General features: G+C 44.2%; 1 protein-coding gene across 1 annotated transcript in view; it reads left to right on the top strand.

Moving 5' to 3' along the window:
- Positions 1-14,700, top strand: part of LOC142761238 (proton-coupled folate transporter-like) — a 399,800-nt gene that overhangs the window by 222,350 nt on the left and 162,750 nt on the right. The window contains exon 6 of the mRNA XM_075864431.1: positions 1,227-1,383. Within this exon, the coding sequence (XP_075720546.1) occupies positions 1,227-1,383 (157 nt within the window). The remainder of the gene's footprint in view (positions 1-1,226; positions 1,384-14,700) is intronic.

Consider the following 14,700-nt stretch of genomic DNA (forward strand, 5'->3'; position numbering starts at 1 on the left):
TTCTGACGTCCCAGATGTGCTCGATGGGAGACACATCCGGAGACGCAGCAGGCCATGGTAGCATGTTTAGCCATGTACGCTGCTCACAATAGCGCGAGCAACATGCGGCCCGGCATTGTCCTGTTGGAAAACGGCTTCTGGGACACCTTGGAGAAATGGCCATACCACTGGCTTTACGAGGAAATAAATGTAACCCAAAGATGTTAGTGAACCTGAAATGAAGACTAGAGGGGTCTGGCAACTGTAAATTATGCCACCCCACTCTATAATAGCGGGAGTAGGACTGATGTGACGTTCCCTTGTGAAGGCCTCTTCATAGGTTGCCCACGTGGTCTCCAGACGAATATCCGACTATCATTGCATCCAAGACAAAAGCGGGACTCATCGCTGAAGAGGATAGACCTCAAATCCAGCCTCCATTGCCATCTTGCTGTGCACCATGATAGTCTTTGAGAGCAGTGGCGTGAGGTCAATGGAACACCTGTAGCTGGACGTCTGGTTCATAGCCCAATGTTGTGCAAAAGGGGTCTGATTGTTTGTGTCAACACTGATTGCCGCCCGACGCTTGGGCTGTGACACCCAATGTCACTTGCACTACAGAATGGATGACCTCCGTGCACCTCTCACTGTCATTCCTGTTTGTTGTTGTTCTCCCAACCTCCGGGACACGCAGTGTTGAACAGTGCTGACATCTCGGCCTAGGCGAGTAGCGATCTGCCTGAGTGATAAACCAAGGTCTCTCAGTTCAAGGATTCTGCGCCTCTCAATTTGCGTCAAGTGGAAATAACTGGCACATCGACGAACAGGAGGCATCACACAATCATCCCACACCACTTAATCTGATTTTTGAGGTTTCATGTGACTAAAAAACTTAGCTTTCAATCTGGCTTTTATTCCTCTCCCACATGCCACAGATTGGACCTAAGTGCTTGAAAATGTAATCATTTGCAGATCTTAGCGACAACTGCTACTTCCTCGACTTGCATAACCTTACGACTTGCCCTACTTGGTGTTGCAATTTCAATGTTGAGGAGTGTATTTATCACCAGCTCTCAGCTACAACTAAACCAGACCACCCATTTACTGTTCTTCTACTGTTAATTATGACCTTCTGGATTGGCTCATTTCTGATAAAAAAAAAGCTAATTTGTGTTTAGTGTTTATTTTAGTGTTGAGATCTTGGCATCGTGCTGTTTATAACATTTTGCCGTATGCTTTTTCTTTAGGTGCTCTGTTTTCCATAATGGCGTCAGTCGAAACGATATGTTTACTAATTGGAGCAGCGATATTTAATGGAATTTACCCAGCAACACTATCAACATTTCCAGGAATGTGTTTCGTCATTATGGCAACATTCCAGATAATCACTTTTGTGTTGATTCAGTAAGTACTAAAGCTTTGGGATTTTGCTTGTTTACATATTCTATAGGGATTTTACTTTGCATTTCTAATACATTCAAATGCAAATTTATAAACTGAGATGCAAGCAATATTTTCTGTAGGCTAAAGGTTTGCTGGCAAAGGTTTAACATAGCTTTTAGCAATATTTTATATAATTTTATTAGTTGTAGTAGTAATTTAATATTTGCACTATAAACCTTGATAAACTATTTTCTTTATACAACACTAGCAGAGTTACCCAGCTTCACACGGGTCTATTTGTTTGTTATTTGTGTGTGCGGTTAAAAACTTTGTTTTCTACTGATATGAAGCCAACATATCCAATAAAGTAAAGGTTTTACTGCAAAATAAACCCAGAAGTGGGGAATACACTTGGACCCTTTTGAGACAGCAGTAATGCCTCAGCCTGCTGGGGAGTTTCAGCATCTCTCTGTTGGCTATGACGTATCTTGACAGCCTGGATACAGGCATGGGTCTGTTGAGAGGTTTCTGCAGCTCGGGCAGCAGCCATGCACTTTGCTGCAGGAGTCTTTCGTCCAAGTGCAGGTTCATTTTTGGAGACATGACTGGTCTGAATGGGGTTCAATTTATGAGAATGCTGAAATCCAGTATGGAGTAGCATAGGTACAGTCCATTCATGGCGAGTAAAGAAAGATGCTGGATTGTTATTAAAACCCGGTGTAAAACAGAAATGATTGGGTTGTTATGGGAAACTGGTGTAAAACTGTGTGTATGTCAGTGAGGCTAAGAATGAAGAGCCTGTGAGCTTCTATTGGCTAATACGGGTCTTCTGATGTGATATGGAGGAAGACCCTCGATGTGGAAGCCAGTGGTGCCATATTTGCTTTTGTATTGCAATTTTTTGTGAATATGTCGAGAACGGTAGGCCCTAAAGAGCTGAAACCCATTGTAAAACTTTCAAAAGCACCTGATTTACTTATGTGCCAAATTTGGTGTAGATTAGTCCAGTCGTTTGGCTGTGCTCGCTGTTGGATGTGACACATCTTGTCAGCCGGGAGACGGGCTTGGGTCTGCTGGCGAGTCTCTGCTGCTTGTCTATCTCGCTGAGACTGCAGTCGTACCGTAGTCTGCTGGGGAGTTTCAGCAGCTTGCTGTTGGCTGTGACGCATCTTGTCAGCCTGAAGACGAGCTTGGGTCTGCTATGAGGTTTCAGCTGCTCGGGCAGCAGCCATGCACATTGCCGCAGGAGTCTTTTGTAAAAGGGCAGGGTTCCTTTTTGGAGGCATGACTGATATGAAAGGGTTTCAATTTATGAGAATGCTCAAATCCTGTATAGGTACAGTCCATTGATGGCAAGTAACACGTAGAGTAAAGAAAAATGACTGGGTTGTTATGGAAACCCGGTGTAAAACAAAAAATGCTGGGTTGTTATGGAAACCTGGTCTAAAACTGTGTGTATGTGAGTGAGGCTAAGAATGAAGGACCTGCGAGCTTCTATTGGCTAATACGGTAAGTAACACATCGAGTAAAGAAAAATAGCTGGGTTGTTATGGAAACCCGGTGTGAAACAAAAATGGCTGGGTTGTTCTGGAAACTGAGTGCATGTGAGTGAGGGAATCAGAAAAAGAGAAACTTGATCCAGCCTTAGGTTTAAAAGGAAGTAATGTTCCAACTTTATTCCAAATATATTAAAAAGTCCATATCAAAGGGGTAGCAGGCCTACGCGTTTCAGACAAATCGCTTGTCGTTACTATAAGATACAGCCTGCATTTATATCCAGTGAGTTCACCAAAAAGAAACTCCCACGTCTATCTCCACATCCAATGGCTGGATCCCAAGTGAAGGGTCAAAGGTTACTCATGAGTGAACACAGCAGAGTGAATACATTTCAGCCTGCTGTGTGATAAACCCCAGTATACACCTGTGGTTATTTGGCCACCATATGGGTGAAGTGGAGGGAGATTTAAAAAAATTAGAGGGGCGTCTTATATTAAGCCAATCTAACGGATATAAATGCAGACAGTATAAAAATGAATATGTTAAAATCGTACAAAAAAAAATATTAAAAACAGTATGTCAAGAAAAACCAATTGTCAGAAAAAAAGGGGGAAAGGGACTACATTGTATTTAAGTACGATACAGTTCCCAATAGAATTGCTACACCTTGAAAAGTTAAATTATGTATTCCAAAAGACTAACAATTATGAATCAATAAGTTATGTTGAGAAAAGAATAGCAATTAAACAGTCAAACGCTAGTATTAGCCTTCGATAATATGTCAAGTTCCTCCATATTAGTGGCTGTTGTTTTATTAAAAAATATTACATTTTATATATATATATATACAAAGTGCACAACAAAGTGGGGGACCACTATCATTCTAAGGCCCCATGCACACGAACGTGTTTTTGCGTCCGCAATTCCCCCGAAAATCCACGGGAGAATTGCGGACCCATTCATTTCTATGGGCCCATACACACTATCCGTGTTTTCACAGGTCCCCACATGTCCGCAAATCCATGCCGCACAAACTCAGGACATGTCTTATTGCGGCCCGCAAATTCGATGCGGACATGCCCATAGAAGTCAATGGGCCCATGGAAAATGCGGGTACACCTCCGTGTGTCAACCGCAGTTTGCGGAAGTGTTGCTAGGCGACGACCGGGAATGAGTTCTGTCGTCATCCTGTTTTACCTAGGCTTTATTTTTGTATCCGCATTTTGCGGATTACATAAGGATGAACTGCAGAGGACATTTCACGGAACACGGTGCTGGAATTTGCGGACCAGAAAAACACTACGGTCGTGTGCATGAGGCCTAAGGCTTAAATTGAATCAAAGAAAAAATAAATAAAGAAAAAATGGATTATAAATATACATAATATAACCCCTTTAAATATGGGACATAAGCACTTTTTAAAGATTCAATCTCATGTGGGGGCAACAATCTGGTATGGTATGTAAGGTTCAGACTTGGCGGAATTGCTGTGGAATTCCTCTGCGGACAGTCCGCAGTGGAATTCTCCAGAGGACGTTTTTTACATTTTTAAGCAAGTTAGTTAAGACGTTGCGGAAAACTCCGCTACGGACCATAGGCTGCAGTGCGGAATTTTCAGTCCGCAGCATGCACTGTCTGTTGCGGAGAAGAAGCGGAATTTCACTGCGTATTTCAACCTTTTGCAATGAAAAAACTGAAATATGTGGCAAGTCCACTGTGTTTTCTGCAACGTCTGAATTACCTGTCAAATATGCAAATGTGGGTGCAGATTCGTTGCATAATTTCCCCAAATCTGCACCAACATTTGCAGCGGAAAACCTCCGCCACGTCTGGCCGTGCCCTTATAGAAACCCAGTGTAAAATAAAAATTGCTGGGTTTTTATGGAAACCTGGTCTAAAACTGTGTGTATGTGAGTGAGACTAAGAATGAAGGACCTGCGGGCTTCTATTGACTAATATGGGTCATCTGATGTGATATGGTGGAAGGTCCTTGATGTGGAAGCCAGTGGTGCTTTTGTGAATATATCGAGAATGGTAGGTCCTAGAGAGCTGAAGAACAGAAGAGCGTGATTTACTTATGTGCCAAATTTGGTGAAGATTGGTCCAGTCGCTTGGCCGTGCATAAAGAACATAAAACAGAAATTAATTTATATATATATATATATATATGTATATATATATATATATATATATATATATATATATATATATATATATATATAAAGATAAGTCAAACTATTAGATCAAAATTGGTTTCTCACACCATACAGAGGGGGCACTTATTTTTGTGTCAACATAGCTGTATAAGGTCTTGTTTTTTGCGGGACAAGTTGTATTTTTTAATAGCACCATTTAGGGGTACATATAATTTATTGATTAACTTTTATTAACTTTTTTTTTGGGAGGAATAGAAAAAAAAACTCCCTCCCTCTCTCCAAAACCACTCAGATGCGGCACTCGCTATTGAGCGCCGCATCTGAGGAGTTAAACGGGTGAAATCGATACTGATATCAATCTCGCCCGTTCGAGCAGGGATGCCCTCAGCTACCTCTGGTATCTGAGAGCAGGGAGATTTAACGGCTCCCTGCTCTGTTTATTTATTCTGATGCATCACCGTGAAAAGGCGTATGCATCAGAATAAAGCCAATTAGTGGCCACCGTGAAAAGGCGTATTGGCGGTCACTAACGGGTTAATAAAATATTTTCTACATGGACTCACTGCTATTTTATTAATTGACTATTTAGATTGTTAGACAGGTAGCAGAGATACTAGTATCAATCTATTCACCCAAAGTAGAGGAGCTTATGTACGCATTTTTTTTTTCATTTATAAATATGGCGGCAATCCCCGTTTTTTGTCTTTTGATAGAATATTTCAAATTATAGGATATTTGAATGATAGTATTTTTTTCTATCCTTTGAAATGTTCTATCAACAGATTATATAGGAGGATTGCCGTCATATTTATGAGTGAATAAAAAGGAGCGTACATAAACTCCTCCACTTTTGGTGAATAGATTTATACTAGTATCTCTGCTACCTAGGGCCGATTCTAGCTTTTCTGCTGCCTGAGGTGAAAATTAATATGACGCCTACACCATAAAAATCATAGGAAATCCTATTAGCCAACTGCTATTTGATCACCATAAAAGTAGGAAATCCTATTAGCCAACTGCTATTTGATCACTCAGACTTGTAAATCTAAACCAAAATTTAAACTAGTTGAATTAAGAAATTATTCTGCCAGCAGGAAATTATATAAAATAAAAAAATCAAACAATACTCACCTGTACAGCACCAATGGTCCCTGGCACTCCTGCAGCGATGATGTCACGTTCATGGATCACGTGACCACTGCAGCCAATCAGAGGCCTCAGCGGTCAAATGCTATACATGCCGGCTATACAGTGATTGGTTTCAGCGGTCACGTAAACCATAAACGAGACATCATTGCTGCAGGAGCGGTGGGTATAACCAGAGCATTGGTGCTGGAGCAGCAGCAGAATTTAAAAGGTGAGTAATCTGCCTTTTTTATTTTATAATATTTACTGCAGGTACTGAATTTTAAAAAAAATCTCATACAACACCTTCAAAATATGCATGTGCTTCACCCACACAAACCATACACGGGGCACATGCCGCTCACACATGACTCACTCTTGTCACATGCCACACACACACACATACACCACTTACACGCAGAACACATGCACCCACTCATGCTGGATACATGCAAGTATCACACCTGCTGATGTCACACAATTATTACATGCACTGTAGTAAATATTTACCAGATTTATATTGACCAGCACTGACCCCTTGAAAATCAATGGAGGCAGGAGTAGAGTGACATGTTCTGCTGAGATAAAGCTCCATCTTCAATATGGTAGCTCCGCCTACTCATACTGCTAAGCTCTGCCCTTTTATGGCACCTCCAGTTCAGAGCTTCTACTGGCTAGTGAGGGCAGAAAGGCCCCCTCCCTCCCTTACAACCTTAAGGTGCCTGTGCAGCTGCTCTGTCCCATTTACTAAATCCTTCATTTTCGATGCATTCCCTACCGCTGATTCTTAGGGTATGTGCACACACACTATTTACGTCCGTAATTGACGGACGTATTTCGGCCGCAAGTACCGGACCGAACTCAGTGCAGGGAGCCGGGCTCCTAGCATCATACTTATGTACGATGCTAGGAGTCCCTGCCTCGCTGCCGGACAACTGTCCCGTACTGAAAACATGATTACAGTACGGGACAGTTGTCCTGCAGCCAGGCAGGGACTCCTAGCATCGTACATAAGTATGATGCTAGGAGCCCGGCTCCCTGCACTGTGTTCGGTCCGGGACTTGCGGCCGAAATACGTCCGTCAATTACGGACGTAATTAGTGTGTGTGCACATACCCTTACTGAAAATTAACATTGTCCGGCAGATCCATTGATTGAGTGATTCCAGCAGCAGCCGACATTACTGACATATCCAGCGCAGGTGGTGTTAGCTTCTGTTGGAGTATCTCAATCAATGGAGCTGCGGGCGATCTTAATTTTCAGTTAGGGTATGTTCACACGGCCTATTTTCGTCCATTTTTCGGACCGTAAACGGCCGAAAAATCAGAAGCAGAATGCCTCCAAATATCTTCCCATTGATTTCAATGGTAAAAGGACGCTCTGTTCCGACAGGCCGTTTTTTTACGTGGCCGTTTTGAAAAACGTCTGCATAAAACGTCCGCGAAAAAGAAGTGCAGGTCACTTCTTGGGACGTTTTTGGAGCCATTTTTCAGTGACTCTATAGAAAACAGCTCCAAAAACAGCCGTAAAAAACGCAGAGAAAATCGCGAGTGGCTTAAAAAACTTCTGAAAATCTGGAGCTGTTTTCCCATGAAAACAGATCCCTATTTTCAGATGTTTTTGAGTTTGCGTGTGAACATACCCTAAGAGTCAGCGGCAGAAAATGCATCAGGGAAAAGGAGTTTTGAGTAAATAGTGCAGAGCAGCTGAAAACCAGGGGCGTAGCTAGGGGGGGGGGCAGGCTGGGCACGTGCCCCGAGCGCAGCTCAGAGGGGGGCGCCAGAGCCACCTTCTCCTGCACTAGAATTGTACCTGTGTCGCAAGGACACAGGTACAATTAGAAGCAATGAATGGCCGGGCACGTTCCGTGCCCGGCCATTCAGCGCCTTTCCACGAATGAAGCGACTGGTACCTTTTGTACCAGTGACGCTTCCGTCGATGAAAGGCTCTGACTGACTGACAGGGAAAGTCATCCTGCCCAGCCAATCAGCGCCTTTCATAGACGCCGCGTTCAACCCCCTGGAGACCTGCGCAGAAGAGAGCAGGTCTCCATGGCTGCCAGACGGTGTGGGAGCGGGAATAAGGTGAGTTTGAAATTGTATTTTTTTTTTTTTAATTGTAATAGACGTGTGGCTGTATCTGTGGGGGGGGACTTTGTCTACACGGGGGGGACTTTGTCTACACGGGGGACTTTATCTACGGGGGGTCTGTCTATCTACAGGGGTACTATATCTACAGAGCTGGGCTATATACAGGGGGACTATATCTACAGGGCTGGGCTATATACAGGGGGACTATATCTACAGGGCTGGGCTATATACAGGGGGACTATATCTACAGGGCTGGGCTATATACAGGGGGACTATATCTACAGGGCTGGGCTATATACAGGGGGGCTATATCTACAGGGCTGGGCTATATACAGGGGGACTATATCTACAGGGCTGGGCTATATACAGGGGGACTATATCTGCTGGGCTATATACAGGGGGACTATATCTACAGGGCTGGGCTATATACAGGGGGAATATATCTACAGGGCTGGGCTATATCTACAGGGCTGGGCTATATCTACAGGGCTGGGCTACATCTACAGGGCTGGGCTATATACAGGGCGACTATATCTACGGGGGGGGGGCTATATACTGGGGTGGGCTATCTATAGAGCACCATATACAGGGGTGGGCTATATAGTATATAGCCCCCTGTAGATATAGCCCACCCCTGTATATGGTGCTCCATAGGTAGCCCACCCCAGTATATAGCCCCCCCTGTAGATATAGTCGCCCTGTAGATATAGCCCAGCCCTGTAGATATAGCCCAGCCCTGTAGATATAGCCCAGCCCTGTAGATATAGCCCCCTGTAGATATATTCCCCCTGTATATAGCCCACCCCTGTAGATATAGCCCCCTGTGTATAGCCCACCCCTGTATATAGCCCCCCTCTGTAGATATAGCCCCCCTGTGTATAGCCCACCCCTGTAGATATAGCCCCCCTGTGTATAGCCCAGCCCTGTGTATAGCCCAGCCCTGTGTATAGCCCAGCCCTCTAGATATGGTCCCCCTGTAGATATGGTCCCCCTGTAGATAGCCCACCCCTGTATATAGTCCCCCTGTAGATATAGCCCACCCCTGTATATAGTATCCCACAAATAGCCCCCCCTATAGTGCTCCACAGAAAGCCCACCCCTGTATATATCCTCCTTGTACATATAGTGCACCCCTATATATAGTGCTCCACAGATTGCGCACCTGTTAGGTATCTGCCAGGTACTACGTCTAGGTATACTCCTGGGATTAATCAATCCATACCTGAGGCCAGACCTGTTCGACTGACACCATCTCCCACCAACCAGGGTGGCAGGCTCAGGAGTGGGAGAGCCTATCGCGGCCTGGTCAGTCGGAGTTAGCTCCGCCCCCTGTCCTTTATTACCTGCCGTGTTCTCCTCCTCAGTGCTTGTAATTCTTCTGGATTCCTGGCCCCACTGCTGCTTGCTCCAGCCTGCTTCTGCCGTGCTTCTGCCTTGCTGCAGTTCCGCTTAACCTGCTTTGCTTTGCCTCTGGCTTGCTTCCTCCTCCGTGCTCACTTGGGTATACTCCACTTCATCCTGGTCCGGACTACTCATTCACCGCTCCGTTTCCTCGCGGCGTTCCGTGGGCTACTGCCCCTTCCCTTAGTGTTCCCTGTTTGTTCTCCCGTGCACTTAGACAGCCTAGGGACCGCCGCCCAGTTGTACCCCGTCGCCTAGGGCGGGTCGTTGCAAGTAGGCAGGGACAGGGCAGTGGTTAGATTAGGGCTCACTTTCCCTTCACCCCCGTCCTGCCATTACACCACCCCTGTATATAGTATATACAGGGGTGGGCTATCTGTGGAGTGGGCTATATCTACAGGGGGCTATATAAGGGGGTGGGCTATCTGTAGAGCTCTATATACAGGGGTGGGCTATATCTACAGGGGGCTATATACAGGGGTGGGCTATCTGTAGAGCACTATAGGGGGAGTTATTTGTGGGACACTGTATACAGGGATGGTCTATATGGGGGCACTATCTACAGGGGCTCTATGGCAGGCACTATCTACAGGGGGCTCTATGGCAGGCACTATCTACAGGGGGCACAGTGTGTGTGTGTGTGTGTGTGTGTGTGTGTGTGTGTGTGGGACACGGTGTATGGTGCTATTATAATTAGAGGTGCAGTGTATGGCGCTATCATATCTAGGGGTGTAGTGTGTGGTATAATGATAACTTTATATTTATTTATAGGTGCAGAATTGTTGGAAAAGTGAGAAGCTGAAGACATCTGAGCGGCAAACTGCAGAAATGAGCTGTGACCAGGTGAAGTCGTCATAGAGGTCTGGACCGGATGGAGAGAAAGAACTAGAATCTGAGACGTCACCGGTGAGTCACTTAATGTAAATGTTCATTCTGCCTCTAATCAGCACTGTAGTCACTGTATGATCTGCAGTGAGATGATGGGTGGTATGATAGGATTTATTTTTTGTGAAACGGCATCTCCCAGCATATCCTTACCATTGTTCGGGCCATACTGGGAGCTGTAGTTTTACGCAGTACAAACCTATACGGCAGGGTTTGCACTAAATTGAGCTGTATTTGTGCTGGCGTTGTATATATGTAGTGAGCTTGGTTCTGGTGTTGTGTATAGCACCATATTGCTTGTGAAATGTACAAATAATTTTATGCTCGCGTTACATAAAAAGAAATGACACATCGATTGGTAGAGAAAACAAACACGGCGAGGGGGAAGGAAATGTTGGGGGGGGGGGGGGCGCCAAACGGAATCTTTGCCCCGGGTGCTGGAGAACCTAGCTACGCCTCTGTGAAAACCATGTGCCTTTGCTGTACTTAGAAAGGGGCATCTGTTTGCCACTGTGCCGCCCACTCTGATACACTGCAAGTTGCCGCCTGAGACGAAATGCTGATCTTGCCTCATGGAAGAAATGGCCCTGCTGCTACCTGTCCCACAATCTAAATAGTCAATGAATGAATTAAAATAGCAGCGAGTCAATGGTGAAAATAATTTATTAAACATTTCTTTTGTTTTTGTTTTCATGACCTGACACTGTGACGTCTTATGGCCATGTTCAGATGTGGCGGAATTTTTCCGCTGCAAATATTGGTGCAGATTAGGGGCAATTACCCAACGAATCTGCACCAACTTTTGCATTTTTGACAGGTAATTCACAGCGGACTTGCCACAGATTTCAGTTTTTGCATTGTAAAGGCTGAAATCTGCAGTGAAATTCCGCTTCTTCTCCGCAACGTCATGAGCATGCTGCGGAGGGAAAATTCTGCACCGCAGCCTGATTTGCGCACAGTTATTTTCTGCAACGCCTGAAGTTTCCTAAGAATGTATAGAAACAAATGTAAAAAAAGGCTGCTGCAGAATTCCACTGCGGATTGTCCACAGCCGAATTCAACAGCAATTTCGCCACGTGTGAATGTGCCCTAAAGCATGCCAATAAAATGTACAGTTTTAATTAAATATCACACAGTTAGTGGGAGTATCCAATTGGGTAATGTCCGCACTACCATCATGTGTAATACAAATGACATTTCCCTGCCCCAAAAATATTTTTATCTTGATTTGCATATTTATACCACATGTTCTTCATTGAATATTCTGAAATATGTTGCAAGAAAAAAGTGATAAAAAATTGCTCTAAGCAGTCCTTTGTTGTAAGACTTAAAGGGGTTCTCCATGACTTAAGATTTGATGGCCATCAGTGTTTGATCAGTGGGGGTCTGACCCATACCTCTTTTCCCCGAAATGTTCTGTTAGTGGACTGTCAGGCTACCCCCATACACATTAGACCGTCATCTTATCCAACTGAAATTGGCAGGTTCAGATGAATTTGATCGAGTGTGTATGGTCAGCTTTAGTTCACACAGAGCTTTGTAGTGCACTTTTTTATGATTTTCTTTTAGCCAAAACTAGGACTAAATCCAAATAAGAGAAAAAAGATCTACTGCTGGTTTGGACTAGAAACATGAATTAAACTATTCTGTGGGAACAAGTCCTCTGAGGAACAGAAGACAAGTAAAAAACATGTTTGTCACTCAAATATAATACAGGGAGGTACAGTTAGTGCCATCTGACCCTATTGTGCATTTTCAGGTGGTAGCGCAGTAAGGGCATGACCAGACGTGGCGGAATTGCTCTGGAATTCCGCTGCGGACAGTCCGCTGCGGATATCCACAGCGTACACGTTTCTCCATAGCTTTCCACACCTTTTTCGTTAGGTTCGTTTACATGTTGCGGACAATTCCGCTGCGGAGCATAGGCTGAGGTGCGGAATTTGGTGTCCGCAGCATACACTGGTTGTTGTGGACGTGTAGCGGACTTGTTGTGGACTCATTGCGGAATTTCTCCATTGACTTCAATGGAGAGTCAAAATTCCGCAATGAAGTCCGCAGATGTTATGTGTGCTGCGTAGCGTATTTGTTTTACGAACATGATCTTTCTTCATTCTGGCTGGACCTATGTATTTCTAGGTCTACAGTTAGACTGAAGCCCCATGCACACTAACGTAAAAACGCCCGTAATGACGGGCCACTATTACGGCACAGGCAGGCCCATCGAAGTCAATGGGGCTCCCGTAATTACGGGTGACTACGTGTGTGCACCCGTAATTACGGGAACATTGCTAGGCGCCGTCAGTAAATAGTCACTGTCCAGGTTGCCCTTGAAGAGTTAAACGATCGGCAGTAACTGTTTCAGCACCCTGGACAGTGACTTCCGATCACAATATACATCAACCTGTAAAAAAAATAGAAGTTCATACTTACCGAGAACTCCCTGCTTCTTCCTCCAGTGCGGCCTCCCGGGATGACATTTCAGTCCAAGTGACGACTGCAGCCAATCACAGGCTGCAGCGGTCACATGGACTGCCGCGTCATCCAGGGAGGTCAGGCTGGATGTCAAGAGAGGGACGCGTCACCAAGACAACGGCCGGGTAAGTATGAATTTCTTTTACTTTTACTAGGGAAAGGGCTGTCCCTTCTCTCTATCCTGCACTGATAGAGAGAAGGGAAAGTACTTTCACCACAATACGCAACGGCTAGTCCGCATCAATTTAATGCCCATTTTAGGCAGAGCCGCAACAGAATCTGCAACGCAGATTATGTGCGGCGTTGATGCGGACAGTGGCGGAAAAAATACGCCACGTCTGGTCATGCCCTAATTGAGCCTGGTGCTATTTAATGAGAGACAGAGAGAGGGGTAACTTGGACCTCCTAAACCCCAATACAAATTCTGTGACAGAGCCCAGAATTGACTGCTACCTCTGCACCAGTTCCTTTGTGATACACTTGAAAAATATATCAGGTACATAATTTGTATTTGCAATTTAAATTATTTGACATGTGACTCATAAACTCAGAATACAATTTTTTGTATGTCCTTTGCTGTTCATGATGCGTCACTTAAGTGAGTACCTGTGACTTGTCTGGTCCAGGGTTGTCAACCGTTCGTAAAAATAGCAGACTTTTTTCAAGTGTCCGTAAAAAAGAAGAAGCGTTCGTGAAATATTTTTTTTAACTGGAGTAGCTTGTGCAGGTTATTATGATTCTAAGTATCATCATTTTATAGTTTATATTTAATGCTTCTAATGTGTTCATATTGGTATTGGAGCTATAGACATGCCATATATTACAACAGGTCTGTATAACATGTTGATTGGGATTTTTGGATAAGTTGTAAAGTGTATGTCTGTAAAGGCCTGTTCACATCAGCGTTGGCCTTCCGTTTAGGTTTCTGTTCATCTATTCCATCAGAGGAACAGATCAACGGAAAAAACAAACAAAAAGTATAGTTTCTGTTTGCAATACCATAGATTTCAATGTTATTTTTTCGTTTCAGTTTGCTTTAGTTTGCCTCTGTTCCGCTAGGTTTCGGTATTTTTCACGAAAACAATAGCATAGTGTGCTGCACTATTGTTTCCGTGAAAAAACAAAACAGAAACCTAGCGGAACAATATTTTTGGTTAGTCTTTCCATTGATCTGTTCATCTGATCGAACAGATCAATGGAAAGCCCAAACGGAACGCCAACTCTGATGTGAACATGCTCTAATTCTGGTCTGGTCATGTAAATAAGCACATCTGGGTGCTCTCTGTTTTACACATAGGTTGATTAAGTTTTATGTTTTGTGTTTTTTGAATGATCAATTCCCTTACATTTTATTTACACGTCTCACCTTCCATTGCGTGTATTAGGTCAGAGGTTGATTGCAGTTTTATTCTACTACCATGTCTAAATGTATGGTCATTTCTTTGGTCTTTTGTCTGTGTTTTCTTCCTTTCATGCGTTTGTTTCTTTTCATTTTGGTAGAAATCTATTTACGATTGTGTAATATATAGGCTTCTTTAACCCCTTAATACCAATGGTATTTTAACCCCTAGGCGCACCACGACGCAACTGTACGTCCATGTGGCCAGTGTCTTAGCGCACGGGGATGTACAGTTACTGCGCAGTTCCCGCTGCACACTGTCGGTGACAGTGTGCACCGGGAACTGGGAGGCCAGCTGTCACTGACAGCTGAC

Source organism: Rhinoderma darwinii, chromosome 4, assembly GCF_050947455.1.
Source record: "Rhinoderma darwinii isolate aRhiDar2 chromosome 4, aRhiDar2.hap1, whole genome shotgun sequence".
NCBI classification, from domain to species: Eukaryota; Metazoa; Chordata; class Amphibia; order Anura; family Rhinodermatidae; genus Rhinoderma; species Rhinoderma darwinii.